At 39.5% G+C, this 26,855-nt stretch overlaps 3 protein-coding genes and 1 pseudogene across 3 annotated transcripts; all 4 read left to right on the top strand.

Moving 5' to 3' along the window:
* The first annotated feature begins 1,991 nt into the window (after positions 1-1,991).
* On the top strand, positions 1,992-3,964 carry LOC108315853 (olfactory receptor 2T2). The gene has a single exon (XM_017545428.2). The coding sequence runs from the start codon at positions 2,006-2,008 to the stop codon at positions 2,978-2,980; it is 975 nt and encodes a 324-aa protein (XP_017400917.1). The 5' UTR covers positions 1,992-2,005; the 3' UTR covers positions 2,981-3,964.
* Positions 3,965-10,883: 6,919 nt separating this feature from the next.
* LOC108315852 (olfactory receptor 2T11) lies at positions 10,884-12,523 on the top strand. Its single transcript, XM_017545427.2, has one exon. It carries the CDS (start codon positions 11,024-11,026, stop codon positions 11,975-11,977), a length of 954 nt encoding a protein of 317 aa, XP_017400916.1. The 5' UTR covers positions 10,884-11,023; the 3' UTR covers positions 11,978-12,523.
* Positions 12,524-20,170: 7,647 nt separating this feature from the next.
* On the top strand, positions 20,171-21,966 carry LOC108315785 (olfactory receptor 2T10). The gene has a single exon (XM_017545332.2). It carries the CDS (start codon positions 20,197-20,199, stop codon positions 21,133-21,135), a length of 939 nt encoding a protein of 312 aa, XP_017400821.1. The 5' UTR covers positions 20,171-20,196; the 3' UTR covers positions 21,136-21,966.
* A 1,553-nt stretch (positions 21,967-23,519) lies between these two features.
* Positions 23,520-24,722, top strand: LOC108315770 (annotated as a pseudogene).
* The last annotated feature ends 2,133 nt before the right edge of the window (positions 24,723-26,855 follow it).

Genomic DNA, 26,855 nt, shown 5'->3' with positions numbered 1-26,855 from the left:
AGTCTGGTTATTTACATGGAACACAACGCTCTGGCTCATGTTGTGATTCAAAAGTAATTAGTTATTTTCTTAGGTCATTTTCATTTGTCTCATTCTTGCCTATTTCAGTTTTTCAAAGTGTATTTTTAAAAGGATGATTGTAAGCTAATTTAGCACTATAGTAATTAATATATAATATCTATAATGCATTTAAGGGAAATAATAGATGTTGGTCAAGGTAAACTTATTGTCTGCCAAATTAATATTTTTAATTTCCAGCGAGTTATTGCAAAAGTTGTTGTGCATTGAATTTTATATTTAAGTATTGTCTCTTGACCCATGATTCAAAGCTGTAGCTATCACAGGAAAATCTTTCACCTATCAGAGAAGGCAAAAGTAGCTGACTTTTATCAAGCTTATTGGGAGTTAATATTTGATGCTCATGGGTTGTTTTTTCTCCTTCTCAACCAAGGTATGATAAATTTAAGTTTCAGCACAGACCAACACAAAAATTGATTTTTATTTTCTCCCTTTAGGAGTTTACTCATCTTTTAGGCCTATTGCTCATATCCCCATCTTCTCCACCTTTGATGAGCACTAAGAAGGAACACTGTCTCTATTGTTCCTATTGTTTTTGCTTCAGCGTAAGGGGAGTTTATTCCTTCTTGACGCTTTGGAGACTGTAAATCTGACTAATCTGGAAACTAAAGATTCAGATGTGTTTGTAGTATTAGTGGCCAAAACATTTTACATAAATGGGTTTCTTCAGTAATCCTGTCACTATAATGGGAAGAAATACACCAAAATCCATAACAAAAAGGAACGATTCATCCCTCAGTATCCCTGAAAATATCAAGGGGACATGCATTCATGTTACTCAAGAATAAAAACATGAGAATTCATTCCATTTAGTTCAAAGAACGTTTGATACTGCTGTGTCTTCCTCCCTCTAAGTTCAGAAATGTCTTTACCATCTGTAGTTATTTTTACTTATAAACATGAAGGATCAGTAAAATGGAAGAGAAATAAATTTAAGGAGGAAAAAATCCAACTAGCAGTGGATTCCTAGGATAATGTAACATTAGGACAGGTATAGAATGCCACTCTTAAATTTATCATACCACTTTCACATTTTGGCTAAACAGTATTTTAAGAGAAGAATAGGTCATCATTGAATGACATGATGCAGTACCGAGTCATAAAATTTTAGCAGAATTCATTGTGTCAACCAGAAAAGCCACCATGATAACGAAACTAAAGCCTTGCTGTGAAGCAGAGTTTGTGGTGCTCCTCCTTCAAGATTTATGATCGCCAAATTATTCCATGAGAACAAATAGACACAAGTACTCAAAGCAACCCATGCCTAAAATATGAACTCCTTTTGCAGCACAAAAGTCTAACCACATGACACCGTGGCTCCTGACCCTCAAGTGAGGTCGTCTGTACTGCTTTGATGTTACAGACTTTCACAAAGCTGTTTAGTGACAACAAAAGCCAAAAACGTCAGTTATCTGATATTTTCTATCAATTTCTTAAGTCATAATTGTATTATCTTAATATGATCATCTTAATGGAGATGCAGAGAGCAATTTAAATTCAATTAAAGCATGTATTGCCAGGCAAAAATGGGAAATAAAGGACAGTAACCACCCTCAGGAAACTTTCAATCTAAAGTGGTAAGATTATAAAATGTATTCAGAAAATAGTTCAGAATAAAAATAAAGCAGATTCTAAAAGAGGAACTGCATGAATTATTTCATTTACATCTCACATCCAGCCTGTATAGACCTATGATGACCTTTCACAGATGATGAAATTGAGTTAGTTGAGAGATTAATTTTCTGTCCAATGTCATACAGATCACTGATACTGAAACTGGGGTTTCAAATGATCCTGAAGTAGACGTTCTTTTCTTTATCTCATGGTGCTTCTAACGTACTATTCCTGGTGGGCTCTTTCTAAATATCAGGTCATTAAATAAGCTACCAGATTTCTGCCTTTACAGGCCAAGGAACTGTCATGGAACATGGGCATGGAAGCTCTTCTCCAGAACCACACTAACTTCGTCCTCATAGGCCTCATCACCCACCCTGCCTTCCCGGGGCTTGTCTTTGCAATAGTCTTCTCCATCTTTGTGGTGGCTATAACAGCCAATGTGGTCATGATTCTGCTCATCCATGTGGACTCTCGCCTCCACACGCCCATGTACTTCTTGCTCAGCCAGCTGTCCATCATGGATACCATCTACGTCTGTGTTACCATCCCCAAGATGCTCCAGGACCTCCTGTCCAAGGACAAGACCATTTCCTTCCTGGGCTGTGCATTCCAGATCTTCCTCTACCTGACTCTGATGGGAGGGGAGTTCTTCCTGCTGGGTCTCATGGCCTATGACCGGTACGTGGCTGTGTGCAACCCCTTACGGTACCCTCTCCTCATGAACCGCAGGATTTGCTTGTTCATGGTAGTCGGCTCCTGGGTGGGTGGTTCCTTGGATGGGTTCTTGCTGACTCCTGTCACTATGAATTTCCCCTACTGTGGATCCCGAGAGATCAATCACTTTTTCTGTGAGATTCCAGCTGTGCTGAAGCTGTCCTGCATAGACACGTCGCTCTATGAGACCCTGATGTACGCCTGCTGCGTGCTGATGCTGCTCATCCCTCTGTCCATCATCTCTGTCTCCTACACCCACATCCTCCTCACTGTCCACCGCATGAGCTCTGCTGAGGGCCGGCGCAAAGGCTTTGCTACGTGTTCCTCTCACATGATGGTGGTGAGCATCTTCTACGGGGCAGCCTTCTACACCAACGTGCTGCCCCACTCCTACCACACTCCAGCGACGGACAAAGTTGTGTCCGCCTTCTACACCGTCCTCACCCCCATGCTCAACCCACTCATCTACAGCTTGAGGAATAAAGATGTGGCCGCCGCGCTGAAGAGAGTACTAGGGAGATGGGGCCCCTCCCAGAGAATCCAAGTGGCGAGTACGATCAGGAAGAACTAGTGGGGGGCTGAGTACAAGCATGTGGCCACACACAGCTATTCCAGAAAATATGGTATTGGTTCTGAAGACTTTTCAGTGTCATTTTTAGCAATTCAAATATATAAACAGGCAATATCCTTGTGCAAGGATTATCTAGGAACAATAGCAAGGTTGGCGAGAATCTCTGCATTAGCCAATTTGTTCTACTGGATTCACCAAGAAACATTTTCAGAGGGCATTCTCAGTCAAGTAGCCCTATAAACTGTTCATGGCAAGCCAAGCAGCCCTTTGAAGTGCCCTGAACTTCAAAGTGTTATGTGTTACATGTGGTCATCCATCCTTCGTGTCTGTATTGCTGGCCAACTTTTGGGTGGAAATTGCAAGGAGCATTTGCCACCTCCTTGATGATTTAATTTAAAACATTCAATATGAGTAAAATATTTTCCAGTGCTAATTTTATTTAGAAAACTTTTATGAAGGTGATACTATCGTATTTTTGGTTCTGTATTCTTAATTACATTTTATCAATGTTTTTATTTTATCTCTTACCTCTGAAATTATATTAAATACTTGCCATGCCTTTATTCACATGGAGTCCAATATATTCCTGGAAATTAATAAATATTGATTGATTGATTGATTGAAAATTGACTATGCCATTAAGATTATTACATGGCCTTACCCACAAAACTGCCATTTACACTTGAATAAAGTAGTAATAAACATAGAATGAATAAACCAAGACGTGTCTTTAGCTAACTTAGTTCCCTTGGAATAAGTTGATCAGTTTTCTTATTCTCGACACCTCCACTGATATGCTAAAGAAAAGTATTTCTTTTGTAATTAGTTGGAGTTAAGTGTGGTGCTTTGATAGATGTGCAACTTTGGTGGAATTCTAACTAAGCAAAGGCAACACTGACTTTTCCACCATCCGTTTATTTAACTTTAGCTTCTCTTGTGTGTAAGGTCCTGATATATGAGAAATAAAAAATAAATATTGATGGACCTGGTGTTTATTTTCTTTATTGATACAAGGTTAAAAAGTATCGGACAAAGTTTTGAGTGGTTACAAGTAAATACTAAGAAAAGGTAATTCAGCCTTATGTTATTCTAGTGTCAACACAGAGATAGAAGGAAAAATGTTCCTCCATTGTTGCTGATGAAGATAAAGAATATTCCCTTCGATATACGAATCCCTCGGTTGTTTTTGATTCAGAAGTTTCCTAATAATTTGAACTTTATCCTGAAATCAAACAAACAAACACATAGAAAAGAGATGGAAGAATGTCCTGGAGGGATTAATTCCTTTAAGTGCAAAAACAGACCAGGATTCATTTTTGAAATATCCTCAAAGTTATTTCAATTCAGCTCCATTCACTTTTAATTCCTGTGTATCTCTGCACTGATGCCTTCCCCCTTCTCCATTCTCCTGCCGTAGTGAGCACCTGTCCTGATCTTTCTTCCCTCTACAAATCTCCTTCAATTCATGTTGCATTTTTGCTCTATCCTGGGACATTGGTGTTTTCTTTCCCGTTTCCTCAGTTGCTATATATTAAAATATAATAGGACTTTTGTTCTCATATTTCCAAGATTAATTCTTTGCACATTTAACAAGGATCTTTAACACTAACATTGACAGATATTTCAGCAGTGTACCTGAAAAGCAGTAAGTAAATGAAGTGCATTTTGACAAGTTTCCAGGGATGTCATGGACATTAGTGATCGGGGCATTGAAGGAGGTGACTTATTCAATGTTAAGAGTCTGTTCAACAAAGTCAGCAGTGGTTCCTTGAATATGTTTTTTTCATGGTGGTTTATCATTCTTTCCACTATTGATGTGTGCACTTTTCTGTTGTAGGCTCTACTTTAATACAATTTTTAAACATTTTTAAACCTCATTTTACATGTGGCAGGTGCCCCTCCCTTCACACATAAAATTAGTTCCACCGTGAAAGGGAGTGACCAGGGATTTCCCCAGTCATCTGACCAAATTCTTGTATAAGGTAATTTGTGGTCATCAGATTTGCTTCTTTATTAAAACAATATATTAATTTAGTAATAAAATATATATTATTTAATAACTTAAAAGTTAATTTTAATATTATCTGTTGTATACCTGAAACAATGCACTAATCCAGGTAATGAGGAACAAATAAAGAGAAGACTGTCCCTAATTTTGAGGACATATTTAACTACATTATCTAATTTTGATTCTGATCTTCACAAAATCTCATAAAGTATTTAGAGAAAGAATTCACCCCATAGGATATAAACAAGCTGATGTTCACAGCAAAGTTTTGCCCCATTCAAGCAAGAGGCAGATGGGGCTTCAGAACCATATCTTCTAACCTCTGGGCTGGTGTTTTGTGCTAAGCCATGATATTAACTGATAAACAATTTACAAAGGAGAGAGGCAGCTGGGCACAGTGACTCATGCCTGTAATCCCAGCACTTTGGGAGACCAAGACATGTGGATCACCAGCAGTTCCAGACCAGCCCAGCCAACATGGTGAAATCCTATCTCTACTACAAATACAAGAAATTAACTGGGCATAGTGGTGCACGCCTATAATCCCAGCTACTTGGTAGGCTGGGGCAGGTGAATTGTTTGAACCCAGAGTGGAGGTTGCAGTGAACCACCATTACCCTACTGCACTCCAGCCTTGGCAACAGGGCAAGACTGTCTCAAAACAAAATGGGGCACAATGGGCACCTGCCAGCTTGTTAACCCTAATAATGACCTGGGGACAAGGTCCCTCTTCAGAGCAATGTGCTGATAAAACCCACGTTCATTTGCTGTTGGATGCCAGTTAGGCTGGTCTAGCAGGGACCGGATGACCAAAGCTGAGGGGGAATCAGATTCCCTGTGGGGTCTGTCTTCAGGTGAGGAATATGGATATAAAATATACTGAACCCTTGCTTCTACATATTTGTTTTATTTACACAATAAATAAGCATTTATATTTATGCAATATAAAATTGTAATAGAAGAAAGCATAAAGTCTAGCAAGGACCCTAAATACGTATTTGTCTTTTCTTTATGCAAGAAACGTTGAAATTATTCTTAAGTGAAGTCCGCCACTCCCTCCTTATGTACATGACAGTGATCTTAAATCTCAAATCCTCTGAAGGGAGTAGTGCATACAGTGCTCCCTGTTAACAGTGGTGATGCTGGGCAGGGCTGGGAACATGCCTATTAAATGGGCATGATAATGTCTGCTGGGAGGTAAGTCATGCCCTCAGCAATCTCACAACAGTGAGTTTTGTGAGTATGGCATTTGCAAGAACTTTCTCGGGGTACATTTGGTGGGCGTTTTTTCATGGACCTCATTATAAATCCAGACACCTGCAGGCAGGCGTATAATGACTGAGAATTGCCCAGGAGTTAGGGAGATTTTTTAGTTTCTGGAAAATTGTTAACTTCATTTTGTCACTTTATTACTTTGTTGACAACTTTTGATCAGAAATTCAAATTTGTCTTGAGCATGTTTATGGCCTTTTACCCTGTATTCATTTAACTTCTCTTTGGCTGCGTGTAAACCTAAGCGATGCTCAAAACGATATTGTGTCCTTGGGGAGCAGTTGAGACTAGTGGCAGAGAGCAGGAAAAACAAAAGTTGAGTCCTTGAGCCTGGATCCAGCTCTCCCACTGGACTTCTCTGAGCCTCAGACTTGCCAGCTGTGAGATGGTGATAATTACAGTGGTCGGCCCCATGGAGCGCTGTGAAGGGCAAGTCAAAACACTGGCACATGTGCCATGATGCCTGGGACCCAGTAAGCACCACGCAAGTGCTGGCCAATTTATCATTGCAACATGTCTCAATTTAGTTTAAAAACTAAGAAAGTTATTTATTGGCATAGAAGTTCCCTATGGCTGTGGTACCAAATTACCACAAAGTTGATAATATCACAGTCTGGAGATCGGAAGTTGAAAATGGTTCTCACTGGGTTGAACTCATGATGTTGGGGAGGCTGCCTTCTTTTCTAGAGGCTTTAGGAGAGAATCCATTTCTTAGCCCTCTCCAGTTTCTAGAGGACACCTACATTCCTTGGCTTGGGGTCTCCTCTATTGTCAAACCCAGAGACTGACTGAATTCCTCCGACCTGTTTCCAAGTCACGTCTCTGACTCTCCTGCCTCCTCTTTCCTTTGTAAGACCGTGGCATTTACGGTGAGTCCAGCAGCATAACTCAGAACAATCACTTCATCTCAGAATTCTTAATCATAACTGCAAAGTCTTTTTTGCCATGTAACAGAGCATATTCACCGGTTCCAGAGACATCAGACAAGGACCTTTGCTGGAGGTGGAAGATTACTCTGCCCACACTTGGTTTCATTTAACACTAAACTAAGTCTATTACACTGTCATTCAATTTAACAAAGTAGCAAGTTAATAACAAGCCCTATGGCATTATTTAAGACAATTTTTCTGATAATAGAAGGCAGATGGAAATCTGCAACTGCAACAAATCATAGACAATAATTTTCTGTCTTTTTATCTGTTTAACATAAAGTGAATTCAAACTCTCTTATGAACATCTACAATACAATACAATCTCTGGATATATAATAACATTTGAATCTAAAGTTATCTTTAACCTATTAATTGGTACCTACTTGCATGAAGAGCTGTCATAGCAAGGACAGAATCAGAGGGCAGAGGAAGTGGCGAGTCACTCCTCTTTTTGTGAATTATGCTGACATCTTAGTTACTCTATAACTAGGTGTATTTATTTTAAACCACAGAGAGTAATTGTCTCAAATTTGTACTATATATAAACCTGAATGATTTAGAAGTATAAGTTATATTGCTGTTTGATCTTAAAAACTTGTGATTTATTTGTTTCCTAGAATTAAATTTCTTTTTATAAAATGTGGATGGATCCCATTTTATGTTCATTTTATTTTGCAGTGAAGATTATCATAAGTACCTGGCATTAAAATATTATTTCTCTTTAACACATTTTATAAAATCAGGAGATGTTTTGAAGGAATTTTACTAGAGGCTTATCATATTAAAAAAAAACATAGAAGTAATGTGCATTTCTTGCTGGTTGAATGTGTTTAAAAATGATTTATTTAACAAAGATTTACAACATCCCAGTCATTTCTTTAGATGGTGAGAGTACACAGTTAACGAAATAGGCAAAAATCCTTATTTCCATGAAGCTTACTTTCTAGTGTGAAGAGGTAAACACAAAGTATAGTGTGTCAGATGGTGTTAAGAAAAGGCAAGCCATAGGTGCAGAATAGACCCCTCTGAGAAGGTGGCTTTTGAGCAACGCCCTGTAGGACAGGAGGGGATGACCTTGCGCAGAGGTCCGGAGGAGCCCCAGGCCAGGGGAGCAGCAGAGCCAAAGGCCTGGGCTCAGGGATCTTGCCAAGTGGGGACAGAGGACCAGCGAGGAAGCCACGGTAGCTGGATCACAGGCACAAACAGACTGGAGTAAGCAGGAGATCACTTGAGAGGACAAAATGCTCAGAACGCAATGGGCCTTAAAGTGTGATCGAAAGCACAACTGTAGGGTTTGAGCGGAAGTGACCTGGTGTGATGCAGGGTCCCAGCGTGACTGCAGTGGCTGTGCTGAGACTAGACTGGGGGATTCACGGGAGAGAGCAGGGAGAGTGTGGGAAAGTTTGTGGAACAAGCCAGGTGAATGTGTAACGATGGATTAAGCCAGGCGACTACTGGCATGGACATGATGAGAAATACTACACGTTTAATTGCTAGTTTGTTAATAAATAAATGTTTTATTTACTCATTTTATTTTATGAGTCAGGGTCTTGCTCTGTCACCCAGGCTGGAGTGCAGTAGCACAATCATTGCTCACTGTAACCTCAGACTCCAGGCGCAAGTGACAGACATGCACCACCACACCTGGCTAATTTATTTATATTTTTATAAAGACGCGTTCTGCTACGTCGCCCAGGCTCACTTCAAACTCCTGGCTTCAAGTGATCCTTCCACCTCGGCCTCCCTAAGTGCTGGGATTATAGGCATGAACGACCACACCTGGCCTGCTTTTACTGTTTTACACTTTTTGGATAAAAATGTTTGAATTTGTTTAAATGACAAAGAGATGTACTCTATTCTTAGTGTGGGTTAACTTTATTAGGAAGTTTTGGGAGTCTCAAATACAGTGTTTCCTTTATGTTTTTGAACTTTAGCAGAACATATTTTTAGACAGTATTTGTGTTCCGTTATCCTTGAGAAATGGAATAGAATTTAAAGGATCAGGAGTGGATCAGGAGGCTGAGACTCACTGACATAGAGTTCTGACCACAGAGTATTTCTGGGAGGCCTGACAAAGGAGGCCACAGCCTTGAGCTACTTTCACAGTAATCTGAACATATCAATCAGAGGGAAATTGGGAGTCAGCCAATTTAGTTTTGATGTTAATATATAACATATTTGTATTAGACTCTATTAATTAGTTTGTACTGATTCTATTGGTCACATTTTAATGTCATTACAATTCTGATACCTTTGGGAAACCAGGTATGACTTCAGCATGGTAAAGGATAACCAGCTAAGTTTGAATTTCAGATAAACAATGAACCCTTTTTTTTGGTATAAGTATATTACAAACTTATACTAAAACATATTTTTTGACTATCTGAAAGTCAAATATAGCTGAGGATCCTATATTTTTATTTGCTAAATCTGGCAACACTGGATAGTGGGGCCAAGGTGTCTAGCAACATGTGAGTGAGGGAAAACAAATTAGTTTTTTAAAACCCTGCAGCATGTATCTGGGCTTGACTGGGCTTTCATTTTTACAGACACAAATGTTTGAGACTCAAGCCACTGAGGCCTGCCATTCGGGGGACGGGGGTGGCAGGAAGAGGGTGCTACTTTACTACATGTATGGTTCTTTTCCTTTTTGTTTTTTAACATTTAAATCTTTCTGCCACCTGATATAAGTTAAAGAAAAGATCCCTTCTTAAACTGTGGCCCGTTGCCATCACATTCTTATATATCTGGTCCGTAGCTTTCTACACCTGAGTTGAGCACTGGTCTCAGTTCAGGTAAACGTTGGCAGATAGGTAGCTTGGCTAACCTTGCTCCCATATGTCTCCTGCTGACATAGCTTTAACCTGCCAACATTCTACTTTTAACTTCCCTGCCTGTCTCCCAAATGTACAGCAGCAATGGGGAGCCATGCAGGGAATCAGTTTAGTGTCATCAACTGCTTTTTAAAAATTTAATTCTGGAAGCTATTTGCAAATGACTTAGAAGGTTAAAAACTACCTGAAGAAAGATCTACAAAAAGGTTTGCAAAACAGTGCAAGGAACAGTGAGGAGGCCCAACTTTAGACATAAGCAGTGGAATAATAGGCATGGAAGACTTGGAAGAGCGGGGGGCTGAAAGGGGGCTGAGGGGTGAGAAATCAGTATGTGCACAGTCTACACTATTTGAATTACGGTTACAGTAAAAGTCAGGACTCCACTGCCGTGCAACACATCCAGGTAATGACACTGCACACGTAGTCCTTAAACTTATGTGGTTAATTTTTAAAATAAAGAAAAAGAAATAATAGAATAACAGAGACATAGGGAACATTTTACTCATGAAGCTGCAAAAGTTATCCTAACCCTTCATTTCCTCAGTTATTTGCTTCACTTGCCTTTATCCATTTAGTCAATCAATGAATCCATCATCCCTTCTTTTCCAACTAGTATTTACTTTACCCTACTATGGGTTAGATAACTTTCTGGATACAAGAAAAGCAGCATGGACAGAACATACATGGTTAAAACCCCATTCTTGGTTATAGCATACAGCAATTTTATCATGCAGTTACCATAACCTACAACAGCATGAACACAGACACAATAAAGAGCTGTTCTCTGACAAAGAGAAATACAGCCGCAGTGTCTGCTTTGTGGTGTGCATGTCAGTCTACTTGTTCTTCCCCAGCCTCTACTCTGGAAAACTTCCTCCTGACCAACACCCTCCAAAGGGCCATCTCCACTGCAGACTCTCCCCATCTTGAATGTGTTCTCCTGCTTCCCGCCTGGTGCTGTGTCTCCCTCTCCCCGGAACTGTCACAGGCAATATCAATGCAGAACACCACGTCATCCTCTGACTTCATCCTCCTGGGGCTTCTGGTAAACAGTGAGGCTGTGGGGGTTGTGTTCACAGTGATCTTGGCTGTTTTTGTAGTGGCTGTCACTGCAAATTTGGTCATGACATTCTTGATCCAGGTGGACTCTCGCCTCCACACCCCCATGTACTTTCTGCTCAGTCAGCTGTCCATCATGGACACCCTTTTCATCTGTACCACTGTCCCGAAGCTCCTGGCAGACATGGCTTCTAAAGAGAAAACCATTTCCTTTGTGGCCTGTGGCATCCAGATCTTCCTCTACTTGACCATGATTGGTTCTGAGTTCTTCCTACTGGGCCTCATGGCTTATGACCGCTACGTGGCTGTCTGCAACCCTTTGAGATACCCAGTCCTGATGGACCGCAAGATGTGTGTGTTGCTGGCTGCTGGCGCCTGGTTTGGCGGCTCCCTGGATGGCTTTCTGCTCACTCCCATCACCATGAATGTCCCTTACTGTGGCTCCCGTAGCATCAACCACTTCTTCTGTGAGATCCCCGCAGTTCTCAAACTGGCCTGTGCTGACACGTTGTTGTATGAGACTCTGATGTACACCTGCTGTGTCCTCATGCTGCTCATCCCCATCTCTATCATCTCCACCTCCTACTCCCTCATCTTGTTCACCGTCCACCGCATGCGCTCAGCTGAAGGTCGCAGAAAGGCCTTCGCCACTTGTTCCTCGCACTTGACTGTGGTGAGCATTTTCTACGGAGCTGCCTTCTACACATACGTGCTGCCGCAGTCGTTCCACACCCCTGAGCAGGACAAAGTGGTGTCAGCCTTCTACACCATTGTCACACCTGTGCTCAATCCCCTCATCTACAGCCTCAGAAACAAGGATGTCATAGGGGCATTCAAAAAGGTATTTGCATGTTGCTCATCAGCTCAGAAAGTAGCAACAGGTGATGCTTAGAGATTCATTGCCAAGAGGATAGGGCTTCCTAAGAACTGCCTCCATTTGCCCTGTTTCACTAGAGATTATTTGGTCAGCTCTCAACGTATACTTACTATTGGCAATTAAGATGATTCACCCTATCTGGATTCTTGCTCCTAAGGGGAGCAAAGGAAAGACATTTTACTGTTATGTAGAGACCTTTCAGTGAAGTATAAACTCATTTATTATTAAGTTTAATTTATCTGTGCTTGTTTATTTTCTCTAGGGAAGAAAAACTCCAAATTTAGAGTTCACAGCAACCTTTCACTCTGAACTAGACCTCCTTCATATTTGTTCATGTTTAAACAATACAAAATGAGAAAAAAAATCTACAAAAGCTATCAAATATTTAGTCAAAAATTCTGTGATTAGTTTTGTAGGAATAGAGTAAAAGAATGCCAATGCACAAGTGGCAAAGAAGATAAAGCACACACTTTAGTCATGTTTTTTATTATAGTATTAACCCCATGTAACTGTAAGATTGTTGGGAGAAGCAGTAAAGGAGAAAGGACCTACACAGTGCCTACATAAATTGGTTGTGAGTAACATACAAACTGGGAACAACAAACCGCAGCAAACTGCAGCAGGCCTCTGGGGAGGTAAACTTCCCCATGCCTGATGTTCTGGTGCAGGGTGACCTCAGCTCTGTCACCATAAACATTGTGCTCAAGGACATAAAACCCCTTCATACCACTATGATGTGGCCAGGCTTGCAGACTCCTTGTAAGGCCTGCATTCCATCAGTAGTGCATAGATAATAAGCTAAAGATAAACACATGTTCTTGTTTTGTGAAACTCCCAAACTGCCACTGTTATCAATCTTTAGAATGACTCACCAGTTCCAGCTCACTGATTCAGTTCTGGCTCAGTGATTCGCCCCACCATCACATCACCCTCTCCCCACCATTACTCCACCCCTACCCTGTAGATCAAAGTGATTGTAACCAATAAATACAGTGGGAGATCAGTGCTCGGGGCCTTCACTGCCTCCAGTAAAAACTGATGGTCACATGGTCCCTTTCACTCTTAATCTGTCTTTTTCTCATTCCTTTGTCACCACCAAACTCAGGGTACCCACGGGTGGGATGTGGGGCTGGTTCCCTACAGAGCTAATATTATCTTTGAATCTCTTACACTCTTGAGTACAGTTGTCAAATACTAGACCATAATAAATGGTGAGTGAATTGAACAGAACTGAGTATAAATGGGTGGAGTTTCAAGCATTACAAAACTACTCACAGGGAATACATTCTAAATACTTAGCATCAAAGAACATTCCTGTGCCACTCTCAGGACACTAAGTTTGTAAATGGGACACTAGATTCATTAACATCTATGGCCAGAAACTTCTATTTTCCAAGTTCTGTGAGATTCAACAACAACACTTAAGGCACTTTGAATTTGGTTGAGTGGGGTGGGAAGTCCTTGAAGAGTTTTCCTTGTGGGTGTTACATGATAACATGCATTCCTATACACCAATAACAAGCATTCCTATACACCAATAAGAGACAGAGAGCCAAATCATATGTGAACTCCCAATCACAATTGCCACAAAGAGAATAAAATACTTGAGTATAACTAACAGAGGATGTAAAGGACCTCTTCAAGGAGAACTATGAACCACTGCTAAAGGAAATGAGAGAGAACACAAACAGATGGAAAAACATTCCATGCTCATGGTTAGGAAGAATCAATATCATGAAAATGGACATACTGCCTAAAGTAATTTATAGAGTCAATGCTATCCCCATCAAGCTACCATTGACCTTCACAGACCTGGAAAAAAACCACCTTAAACTTCATATGGAACCAAAAAAGAGCCCGCATAGCCAAGACAATCCTAAGCAAAAAGAACAAAGCTGGAAGTATCACACTATATGACTTCAAACTAAACTACAAGGACACAGTAATCAAAACTGCATGGTACTGGTACCAAAAGAGAGATATCAACCAATGGAACAGAACAGAGCCCTCGGAGGCAATGCCACACATCTACAACCACGTGATGTTTGAAAACCTTACAAAAACAAGCAATGGGGAAAGGATTTGCTGTTTAATAAATGGTTGGGAAAACTGGCTAGCCATGTACAGAAAGCTGAAACTGGACCCCTTCCTTACACCTTATACAAAAATTAATTCCAGATGGATTAAAGATTTAAATATGAGGCCTAACACCATAAAAAACTCTAGAAGAAAGCCTAGGCAATACCATTCAGGACATAGGCATAGGTGAGGACTTCATAACTAAAATACCAAAAGCAATGGTAACAAAAACCAAAATAGACAATGGGGATGTAATTAAACTCCAGAGTTTCTGCACAGCAAAAGAAACAATTATTAGGGTGAACTGGCAACCAACAGAATGGGAAAAAATTTTTTCAAGCTACCCATCTGACAAAGGACTAATATCCAGAATCTACAGAGAACTAAAACAAATTTACAAGAATAAAACAAACCCATTCAAAAGTGGCCGAAGGATGTGAACAAACACTTTTCAAAAGAAGACATTCATGTGGCCAAGAAACATACGAAAACATGCTCATCAGTGGTTATTAGAGAAATGCAAATTAAAACCACATTGAGATACCATCTTACACCAGTTAGAAAGGTGATCATTAAAAAATCTGGAAACAACAAATGCTGGAGAAGATGTGGAGAAATAGGAACACTTTTACACTGTTGGTGGGAGTGTAAATTAGTTCAAGCATTGTGGAAGACAGTGTGGTGATTCCTCAAGGATCTAGGAATAGAAATACCATTTGACCCAGCAATTCCATTGCTGGGTATATACCCAAAGGATTATAAATCATTCTATTATAAAGATACATGTACACGTATGCTCATGTGGCACTGTTTACAATAGCAAAGACTTGGAACCACCCCAAATGCCCATCAGTGATAGACTGGACAAAGAAAACGTGGCACATATACACCATGGAATACATGCATCTATTAAAAAAAGGATGAGTTCATGTCCTTTGCAGGGACATGGGTGAATCTGGAAACCATCCTTTTCAGCAAACTGACACAAGAACAGAAAACCAGACGCTGCATGTTCTCACTCATAGGCGGGTGTTGAACAATGAGAACGCATGGACACAGGGAGGGGAACATCACACACTGGTGTCTGTTGGGAGTAGGAAGCTAGGGGAGGGGTAGCTGGCAGGGGGAGATTGGGGAGGGATAACATTGGGAGAAATGCCTAATGTAGGTGAAACTAAAAAATATAGTTTTTTATATTTTTATATAGAAACTAAACATAGAAACTATATTTTATATAGTTTCTATATTTTATGCCAAACATAGTTGTGCATAAGAAACTACATAATAGTTTCTTATGCACAACTATGTTTGGCATAAATAAGAACAATTAGAAATAATACAAATATCTAGTTGTTTTACATTTATGTATACTCAAGTACAAACATACTTTTGTTTAAGATGTGGTCATAATATTTTCAAAGACAAATGAAATGGATATGAAATTGTATGAAGAAAATCATATTAATTATATTAACTATATGAAAATGGCTAAAAAAAAGGAAAATCCAAACTGTTTATTTAGTTATCTTTGGCATTCTGGAGTATGTATTGTTACTTCTCCTTTTTATAATAATATTTAGTTTTTAAACTTTCTACAGTGATCAGTCATTACTAAGAAAACCAGTAATCATATATAGAAGAATATACTCTATTAAATGTGTTATCAATGGTCTAATTTGGGTTTGTTTCACTCTTTTCCCTCATGGCAGGATGATGCAATGATTTGACCGGTGAGAGAAGTGGTCTTCAAGGAAACATTCTGGTGAAGTCTGTATGCTATTAGTAGATACTTATTGTCCTTTGGAGGGTTATAGGAGTTAGGCAGTTAAAAAAGTCTACAGAATCAGGTCCTATAATTCAACAAAGGCTAAAGAGAGACTCCTCCAACACTGCTCTCAGGGAGGCCACCACAGCCCTGAGAGGGGTCCCTGTGGAGAGCATCATTCTTCAAGTTTGTGGTCACAAGACCACAAGTTAGACTCAGTAGCATCAGCTGCTCTTCAGGGAGAGCCCTCAAGTTCATATCAACTTCATCAGTGCTGCATCATCTGCAATTCTTTCGCAGAAAAGCAGGCTGGTGTTTCACTGATCGTAGAGCAGATTGATCGAAATAAAAATGACAAGGCTTTCGTTCATCGAAACAGCTATACTGGAAGCATCTTATTGGAAATAAAATTCCTCAGGGTATGATATTTCTTCCTTTGGTTCACTAAGAAAGAAATATTTATCAAACATTAAATTAAAAATTTATTATTGATATTTAATAATTAATAATCCATAAATATATGCATTATAGAATTTATCAATTGATATAATTAATTACCAATATAACATAGTTAATACATAATATTTAATACAGCAAATATAACATTAATTAGTAAAATATACTAATATATAATTATGTATTATATATTAATCATTATAGATCACATAAAATAACTAGCATTTATTATAAACGTATTTAACCTAATATTACACACAAATCTATAATTTAGAAAGTACTTGCTATGCATATTATCATATCTGAACCTCTTGGCAATCCTATTAATTAGACTGTAGAAATAAATAGTATATATCCCTACAGGTATATACGGAAAAAAAAAACTCAAAAATTTTAGGTGACTTGCAACATTCCTCAGAAAATAAGAGAGCTAAATCCAAAAATAATTGATTTCAGATCTTGAGGCTTTTCTTCCTGGTGGTATTTTTTCCAGGCAAATCTGACGTAACTTTTTTCTCTAAAAATCGAAGCAATGTTGAATATTACAGTTTTCTTTACCTCTCTTCCTTCTAACCTCCTTTCCTTCTTCCTTTTTTCCCTTTGTTTTTAAAAACTGATCTCCCAGATCATAAATGAGGAACATGTGGATGAGTGAGAGATGGTTGATAGAGGTTTAAGCCTCATGGTGAGCAACATAATTCTACTTCCTTGGTGAAGCATGGCACATCACTTTGGAGTATCAATGCCCACTCAAGAAGGAGAAGGAGGGGTCCTCTCCTTCCTATAGTGCAGATGTTACTACTCTGAAGCCTGTGACAACTAGTTTGCTTGCTTCATCATGAAGCTTTAGTTTTAGAAATAGCAATTCAGCTTGAAAATATTGTATTACTTTTGAATGAACCTAATTGCTGTTCTTCTGTCTTACATGGCCGTCTGTGCTTGTGTCACTGGTTTCCTAGAAGTATACAAATTAACTGATTTGGTTAAGGAGATTTATTGTTCTGCAGCTTTATAAACTGGGTCTCCTTGTTTCAGTGTCTATGGAAGAACAGTAAATTGAACTACATGGCCAAGAAATGCTATATCCACTCTCACTTTTGTTCTCCTGGATAAACCCGAGATATGCTCACCCTGACTAGCTGATGTCCATCTCACTACTGATATGCATAATTGTACTCATTGTAAACCACCTGTTCAATTTGGAACAGGGCCTTCTTACCCAGAGTTAATCAGCTCTAACAGGCACTAGTCTTATCCTGGACACTGTCCCTAAATGGACTCCATTTTGGGGAGTTGACATTAAATATACTTTACTTATTTCACTGGGAAGCCAGGCAATAAGTGAAAATGCTTATCTCCTATAAACTGTGGAAATTCCATTGAGTCTACTTTTCCTTACCCCTTTTATGTCTATTTCTTGATTTTTCTTTGAGACATTATGTGATACAGATGGATGATTACCATTCGATTTGGCACGTGTGTTTTATTTGTCTCAGGTTTTTACTTCAGCCCACGTATACCATGACTCTCACATTTTGCACTTGTTTCGTCTTATTTTATGGGATAGACCTTGACTGACATTGGCTGGAAATGGGCTGATACTGAATTTCCAAAATGGTTTAACTGGATTCTCCACTTTCTAAGTTCTTGGATATCTGAGAGGAAGGGCCTCTATCCTGCTTTACTTTACTGGATATGTATATGCTTCATTCTTGGACGATAATTTTTTTTTCAAATCTTTATAAATAATCTTGCTTCGTTGTCTTTTACAATCTACTGAATGATTTTACCAATTTTTTGAAGTTTATTGGGAATTTTTTATTTTGCCTTTATACTTAGAAAATTACTTTTTGCTCTGGGAAAAAATAGTTTCTTAATTAATTAGTCTAGTAATTAATTTATTAATTACAATTGACTTAAACAATCTACCATTTGTTATGGCCAATGATATGATGTTTATTTACTGAAAATACCTTCAGTCCCCTTTGGTTTTAAACCTTTTAACATAATAAAACAATTTGTTAAAAACTGACATTACTTTATTCTTATGCTTTCTGTGTCCCCTTGTGTTAAGTAGCTCTAAAACAAAAGAAAAAGAATCCAAGGAGATTAGTCTTGACCAGGGAAAAATGCTTGAAATAAAAAAGAAAATAATAATGACCAATTACAATAATTCTTATTTACAAATTTTAAGTTAATGATAACAAAGAATAATACAAAGTGTAAGTTGTAATGTAAAAAAGGATACATAAGAGAAATTGCAATATAAAAAGGATGAATATAATGTGTTTTATTTAAACATTTGACAACTGTTATTAAGATACTGAACGTTAATGATACCTAAAACTTTATTTTATAAAGAATAGATATGCATTTTCCTTATCTAAGAAGAAAATAATAATAATGGGGATCCATATGTAAATCATAGAATTCTGAACAAGGGAGAGAAAATGCTATGAACAGGAAAGTGCTGACCAGCACCACTGATCTCCAAAAATAACCAGCTAGAAGAAGAATTCCACAGTCTATTACAAAGTGATTAATTGACTAGATGCTCTGAGAAGAAATTGGAACTTGGATGATCTGAAGATAATGAGTTATCTTAACTGACTGTTCACAGAATTCTTTGTTCTACTTTTTCCTCCCCTCTCACTAGTGCACTTGAGTGGTCTTAAAAAGGGGGGTGGAGGGGGAGGGGGAGGGGAAGGGGGAGGGGGAGGGGAAGGGGGAGGGGGAGGAGGAAAGAAAAGAAAATTCCAATGTCAGAGACCCCATGCTTTAACCATTAGGAAAAGAAACCATAGGATGACTAACCCACATATAATAAATATGTTGGATGTCACAATAAGAAAAGTATAAATTGAGGCAAACTTCCTTTCACCAAGATTTTATGGGCAAAATGGAGAGGTTGTAAGAAAACATGTGAGCTTGTGAAATCGAATTACATTTTACTTTCACTTTATAAAGACAGTTCAGACCAAGAAATTCTAAGTGAGGTTCAGCCCAATCACCTCAGAATAAACTACTGATTGGATGATAATGCTGATTCCTGAAGCATCATTGATCTGAGATAGCCATAATTTTTTTGATATCTTGAAAGATTGGCAGAACCCCAACAAATTAAAGCATCATTATGGAAATCATGAAAATATGAATAAATAACTCACAAAATTAATACCTTTGTAATAGGTTAAGTGTAAGTATAAAAATATATTTTAAAATCACATGTAGGTAAAAGCATTTAAATCATTTTAGAAAAAATTAACAAATTGTACTAGTGTCTTTACTAATACATCTAAAGATATTTCACTAAATTGGTAACTGTTGTATAAAGGTTTTGAGATTTTATGTTTAAAATGTGTACAATTGCTGGTTGCTTAAGATATTACTTTTAAATATTAAAATATTGTATGTGCACAGATTTGTAACAAGATATTTAATATTAAAAAACACAAGTATTACTAATCCTTTTTTGCAGAAATGACTCTTAAAGGTCAAATATGTAGAAATACTTATAATATTCATTATTAGCTCTTTAAAATCCCATGGGAATGGGATTTGAGCAATATAGGTACATGCAACTATAAGATACTAACACTCGAAAATATAACAAATGTAAACATATACAAGTAAAAATAACAAAAAATATTAGTGACTATATAATCTCCTGTAAGAAATATTTTACTTTCAGTTGTACAGTCATCTTGAGAATATAAATATTATCATTCTAGATGGTGAATCAGATTCACAATCTAATGTGCTATCTCTTTTTAGTGCAAATTCAGAATTGATGTTAGAAATAAACTAATTGTTTCACTGATTTTTAAAAATTAAATTAAAGCAAACATACTTATGTGTGGTGCAACATGATTATAAATAACATAAAATTTACTTTTGTCCTCCAGGTAAAGCCACCTCAACCCATCATTCCAACATGTGGCTGGCCAACCGGACCCTAGGTGATGACTTTTTCCTGTTGGGAATCTTTAGCCAGATCTCACACCCTGGCCTCCTCTGCTTGCTTATCTTCAGTATATTTTTGATGGCGGTGTCTTGGAATATCATATTGGTACTTCTGATCCACATTGACTCCTCTTTGCATACTCCCATGTACTTCTTTATAAACCAGCTCTCACTCATAGACTTGACATATATTTCTGTCACTGTCCCCAAAATGCTGGTGAACCAGCTGGCCAAAGAGAAGACCATCTCAGTCCTTGGGTGTGCGACCCAGATGTACTTCTACCTGCAGCTGGGAGGAGCAGAGTACTGCCTTCTAGCCGCCATGGCCTATGACCGCTATGTGGCTATCTGCCAACCTCTCCGTTACTCTGTGCTCATGAACCATAGGATATGTCTCTTCCTGGCCTCAGGTTGCTGGGTCGTGGGCTCAGTGGATGGCTTCATGCTCACTCCCATCACCATGACCTTCCCCTTCTGCAGATCCCATGAGATTCAGCACTACTTCTGTGAGGTCCCTGCTGTTTTGAAGCTCTCTTGCTCAGACACCTCACTTTATAAGATTTTCATGTACTTGTGCTGTGTCATCATGCTCCTGATCCCTGTGACAGTCATTTCAGTGTCTTACTACTTTATCATCCTCACCATCCATAAGATGAACTCAGCTGAGGGTAGGAAAAAGGCCTTCACCACCTGCTCCTCCCACATTACAGTGGTCACCCTCTTCTATGGAGCTGCTATTTACAGCTACATGCTCCCCAGCTCCTACCACACCCCTGAGAAAGATATGATGGTGTCCTTTTTCTACACTATCCTTACACCTGTCTTGAATCCTATCATTTACAGTTTCAGGAATAAGGATGTCACAGGGGCTTTCAAAAGAGTGCTGAGATTGCAGAAAGCTTCATATTAAAGTGTGACAGAACTTAAGTTGGTCCTCTCTTCCTTAGTGTCTCTCTCCTCATGTTAGGCGTTCTTCTAACAAACAATCGGCATACTATGGTGATGTCTGACTCCCTTAGTTGCTATTCAGTGGGTTTCAGCCCAATGTTCTTCTCTCCTATTGAGATGATGTTCCCTCATAGCATTGATCTCTAGTCCAGTACCTTGGGCCAAAAGTCCTAAAAAAGGATTACAGTTGAGAACTCTGAAAATAAATCTGTGTTTATGATGCTTGAGCACCTTAGACCACATAGAAAATTTGTTTTGATATCAGCATGGGCTCAGTGATGAGTATGAAATAACAACATATTCAGATTGTTCCTCAGCATCCACTCTGTTCTAAACAGTTTTCATTCACCACTTCATCCTACCCTCACCCTCTGTGGGTGAAGTTAAAATCATCCACATTTCACAGGTGACAAAACAGCTTTTAAGGCTTTCCCTGACCTTCCCCAAGCAGGGAATCCTCAGGGGCAGGTGGTTCATTTCTCCATAGGCATTTGGGGCTAAACACTTTCAAAACCTCAGAGATTCTAAATGTACAGTTGAGATTTTTCTTTCAACAGAATTTCTAGAATATGTTCTCAATCAAGTTCTTATTTTCTGCGATCATATAAGTCAAACCTCCCAAAATTAGATCAGAGACATGGGTTATCCGGAACGTTTGTCTGGAGTAGAATTGGTTTATTCATAGTCTTTCTTAACCAGAGAAGTACGGAAGTTTCTCACACTTCTCCCTGTTCAAGCCAATGGTGACACATGCTACGAATACAATTTCAAATAACAGTTTAATGTACACGCATGGTTGTATTTTATTAATTTATTTAACAAATAATGTAATAATTATAACAACTTGTGTGATTATTATGATTTGGCACCATTTTTAGTGTGTTACATGTGTGGAATACTTCTATTCTCACAGCCTATTATTAGCCTTACTCTACAGTTGATGTAACTGAGATTCCATGGGTAAGCTGATGTAACTTGACCAAGGGTATGCAGCTTATAAAATGCTCAACAGGGATTTAAGCCCAGGCAGGCAGGTTACTGTCCCCGCCCCTGACTACTACATGTGCTACCTCTTGTGGAGTCTGTGGCCTTTTCTACATGGTATTGCCTCTCCATCTGGGAGGGCCATACTCCAACCCTGGAAACACTATAGCTCTTTCCATACCCAAGGTTTCACAGGGCTTTCCCCTCTTCAGAATGCTCTTTTTCACCTCTAAGTATGAGGATGCAAAGATAACTTTCCATGACTATATTATCTTCCTTTAGGCCTCAATTCATCCATTCATTCAACAGACGACTACTGAGCATCTATAATGTGCCTGGCCCTGTTCTACAAACTGAGGATGCATCAATGAGCAAAACAAATAAAAATCTTCATCTTTTTAGCACTTAAAGGGTGTAAACAGAAAATAAATTTGGTAATTGAGAAGAAGACATGCAGTATATCAGAAGAAAAGTGTTGGAAAATCTTGAGCTGAATAGGTCACATTTTATATAGGGAGTTAAGCTAATCTTCACTCTGGTTATAGTTGAACAAAGATATGGAGGACACAAGTTAATGAGCCACATTAATATTGGGAGAAATGCTTTCAAGGCTGAGGATAGAGATATCTACCTGCTTCTCAATGAAGAGCCCAGTAGGACCGTGTCTCAGTAATAGGGGTGAACTAGATGTAGATTGAGTGTAACAAAAATTATAAAAAATGATAGTAAAATAATTTTTCCAACAAACAAAAGTGGACGAAATTCTTCAGCCATAGATAAATTATCTCAAAAGGAAACACAGAAATATAAGCAAGAATGATAAACATTAACCCCAAAGGGTAATATGCAAATGAGTCATAATCAATATTGACTGAGCAATAATTTTAATGTAATATACAGTTTAAATTTATCCAAAACGTAAATGTATAAAAATCATGTTGAAGATAAAGTTATATCAATATTGATGAAGTAGAGAAGTAATTTGTGTTAAACTTTAGTATAGCAAGAGTACATACTGTAATGTTTAAACACCAAAACAAGTTTATAAAATGAAAAAATAAAGATTTGATATTTCTAAAAGACGCAATGGAAGAATAAATATGACACATGAAACTTAAGATCCAAAAAGAATATGGTTAGAAGTTATAGCTAACATATAACCCCAATTATATCAGTCATTATTACACATTGCATGCATGTGTCAAAATATCACATGTGCCCCATAAATATATACAAATATTATCTATCAATAAAATATGTAATTGAACTAAGTGCTCCTAGTAAAATAATTGAGATGATCTGATTATACCTTATTATGATTGCAGATACCTTTAAGCATAAGGATGCAGAGAGACTGAGGCTATGAAAGAATGGAAGACATGGCCCCTTCCGCCAATCGCAGCTCCTGGGACCAGGGTCCAGTCTGTCCTCCGCCTCACCTTGACTTCCTACGGCTGTCGCCAGTTGTCCAGCACATTGTCCTTCGGGAGCCTGGGCGGCGGCTCCCCGCGTTTTGGGGTGGAGGGCGCCTTTAGCACACCCAGCATGCGCTTGGGCTCCAGCAGCCGCGGCGTGTCCTCGTCCTCCGCCTGGGCAGACGGCGGCGTCCTGGCCGGTCCGACGGGCTGCCGGCGGGCAACGAGAAGCTTCCCACGCAGAACCTCAACCACCACCTGGCCTCCTACCTGGACGAGGTGCGCGCCCTGGAGGAAGCCGACGGCGAGCTGCAGGTGAAAATCCGCGACTGCCGCTACTACAAGGCCATGAGGGCCTGCGGGACAAGCTTCTTGGGGCCACTACTGAAGATCCAGGACCGTCCTGCAGACCCACAGCGCCCGTCTGGCTGCAGAGCGTTCCGGACCAAGGCTGCGACACAGCGGCTCTGCGCATGCGCCTCGGCAGCCATCAACGTGCTCCGCTGCTGGGCGAGCTGACCCAGGCAGGACCGCCTGCAGATGCAGATCCAAGGCCTGAAGGAAGAGCTAGCCAGACTGAAGAAGAACCACGAGGAGGAAGTCAGTGCCTGCGGGCCAAGCGGGAGGCCAGCTCTGTGTGGAGATGGATGCGGCTCCTGGAACCGATTTCTCGCCAAGATCCTCAGTGACGTGCGAAGCCAACGTGAGGTCATGGCGGCCGGAACCGGAAGGACGGAACCGGAAGAACGCGACGTCTAGTTTACCAGCAGGACTGAGGAGCTGAACCGAGAACGTGCTCGCCACACGGAGCCCCTTCAGATAAGCAGGTCCAATGTCACTGACCTGCGGGCACCCTCCAGGGTCTTGAGAGTGAGCCGCAGTCGCAGCTGAGCATGAAAGCTGCCTTGGAAGGCACACTGGCGGAAACCGTGGCGCGCTTTGGGGCCCCGCTGGCGCAGATCCAGGCGCTGGTCGGCGGTATTGAAGCCCAGCTGGGTGATGTGCGAGCTGACAGTGAGCGGCAGAATCAGAGTACCAGTGGCTCATGGTCATCAAGTCGCGGCTGGAGCAGGAGGTCGCCGCCTACCGCAGCCTGCTCAATAGCCAGGAGGATCACTACAACAACCTGTCCACCTCTAAGGCCCTCTGAGGCCTGGCTCCGGGATTTCTGCTCTCCTTCAGAGGGCATCTCCTGGGTAGGGGGACGAGAAGGTAGGGTTCTTCCCCTGACCTGCCAATACGATTTTATGGCCCAAGGAGAAAAAGAAAAAGAATGAAAGATGTACCAGGCAATAACTAACCAAAGAATAAAAAAAGTTTTAAAAAGCCAGCATAATTAATGTGAAATAATGCAGCGTTTGAGACAATAAGCACTAGTAGAGATAAATAATGATTACTGGAATCAACACACCAGGAAAATATTGCAAGTCTAACCTCACATACAGCTAGTATCAAATCTTCAGCATACATAAAAAATGAAAAAATGGAAATAGACCGATCCAGAATCACAATGGCAGATTTTTTTCTATGTGTTTCATCTGGCTTTCTTTAAACCTGATTGAAGCACAATTGACAAATAGAAATTGTGTATATGAAAGGTGTACACATTGATGATTTTATATATGTATGTGTTATGAAATCATGACCACCATCAAGCTAGTTAACATTTCCATCACCTCACATACTTTTTTTTTGGTTTTGGTGTGGTCAGAACACTTTAAAGATTCATCCTTCTAACAAATGTCAAGTATACAAGACAGTATTGCTCACTATAGTCACCGTGCTGTACATTAGCCCTCTAGAACTTACTCACTTTTGCATGACCAAACTTTGTACCCTTTGACCAAGTTCTCATTTGCCCAAATTCAATCCCTGGGCACCACCATGCTACTTTCTGTGAGCTAGTCTACTATTTTAGATAAGAGAGAATACATATTTGTCTTTTTCACTTAGCATAATATCCTTCAGGTTCATTCATGTTGTTCCAAATGACAGGATTTCTTTTGTTTGAGGCTCAAAAATAAAGAATATTTCATTGTGCATGTATGTGTATATATATGTATATTTTCATTATTTATTAGCATTATTTTTCTATTTTGCCTATTGTGAATAATGCTACAAAAAACACTTGTAGACGTAGCTGTATATACCTGTAATTATATCCTGTATACTGTAGTAGATGTAGTAAAACTGTATATGCCTGTAAATATGTCCTGTATACTATAGTATATCCATTAATCTAGGATTTCACAGTATAGGGCTTGTGAAGGAGGCTTCTGGGAGGCAGAATGCTTCCATTTATGTGATGAATGTGGGTTGAATGGCATGCATACAGAAAGAGAAAAAGGTTTGGGGCAAATTTGTAGCCAGACTATAACAGGTGTTTGGGCCGAAGCAGTGCCCATGTGGCTGGAATGAAAAGTAGATGTTGGACCAGGCGCAGTAGCTCACACCCGTAATCCCAGCACTTTGGGAGGCCAAGGTGGGCAAATCACTTGAGGTCAGCAGTTCGAGACCAGCCTGGCCAACATGATGAAACCCTGTCTCTACTAAAAATACAAAAATTAGCCGGGCATGGTGGCGCGTGCCTGTAACCTCAGCTACTCAGGAGGCTAAGGCAGAGAATTGCTTGAACCCGGGAGGTGAAGGTTGTAGTGAGTCGAGATCGTACCAGGTGAAGGTTATAGTGAGTCGAGATTGTGCCACTGCACTGAAGCCTGGGCAACAGAGCACATAAATGCTATCCTTTGCTACCAGGCAAGTGTGAAATGTTGTTATTATTTATAAGACAGGTAGAATCTATGTTTTATAACATTTTAAATATAATGTGAAATATTGTTTTCTTAATAGGACAGGTATGTTTTATGGCAAATTTTGAAGATAGTCTTTTGTCCAAATGCTATGAATAATATAGTCACTTTGAAATATTTCATTGTATCATTAAAACAAGTAATTGAAAAGAATTGCACTCTCGGCTGGGCACAGTGGCTCACAACTGTAATCCTAGCAATTTTGGAGGTCGAGGTAGGCAGAGCACCTAAGTTTAGGAGTTTGAGACCAGCCTGAACAACATGACTAAAAGCTCATCTATACCAAAAATACAAAATTAGCCGAGCATGGTGGTGCATATCTGTAATTCCAGCTACTCAGGAGGTACACCACACACACACACACACACACACACACACACACACACCCATGGCATACAGCTCAGTCTTAAAAAAATAGGTAAATTTTGCAACAACATAAATGAACATTTATACAACATAAATGAACTTGTTGG

This window comes from Cebus imitator, unplaced genomic scaffold, assembly GCF_001604975.1.
Source record: "Cebus imitator isolate Cc_AM_T3 unplaced genomic scaffold, Cebus_imitator-1.0 Scaffold179, whole genome shotgun sequence".
In the NCBI taxonomy this organism is placed as follows: Eukaryota; Metazoa; Chordata; class Mammalia; order Primates; family Cebidae; genus Cebus; species Cebus imitator.
Note: the sequence above shows the minus strand (reverse complement) of the source record. Positions and strands in the feature narration are given on the sequence as shown.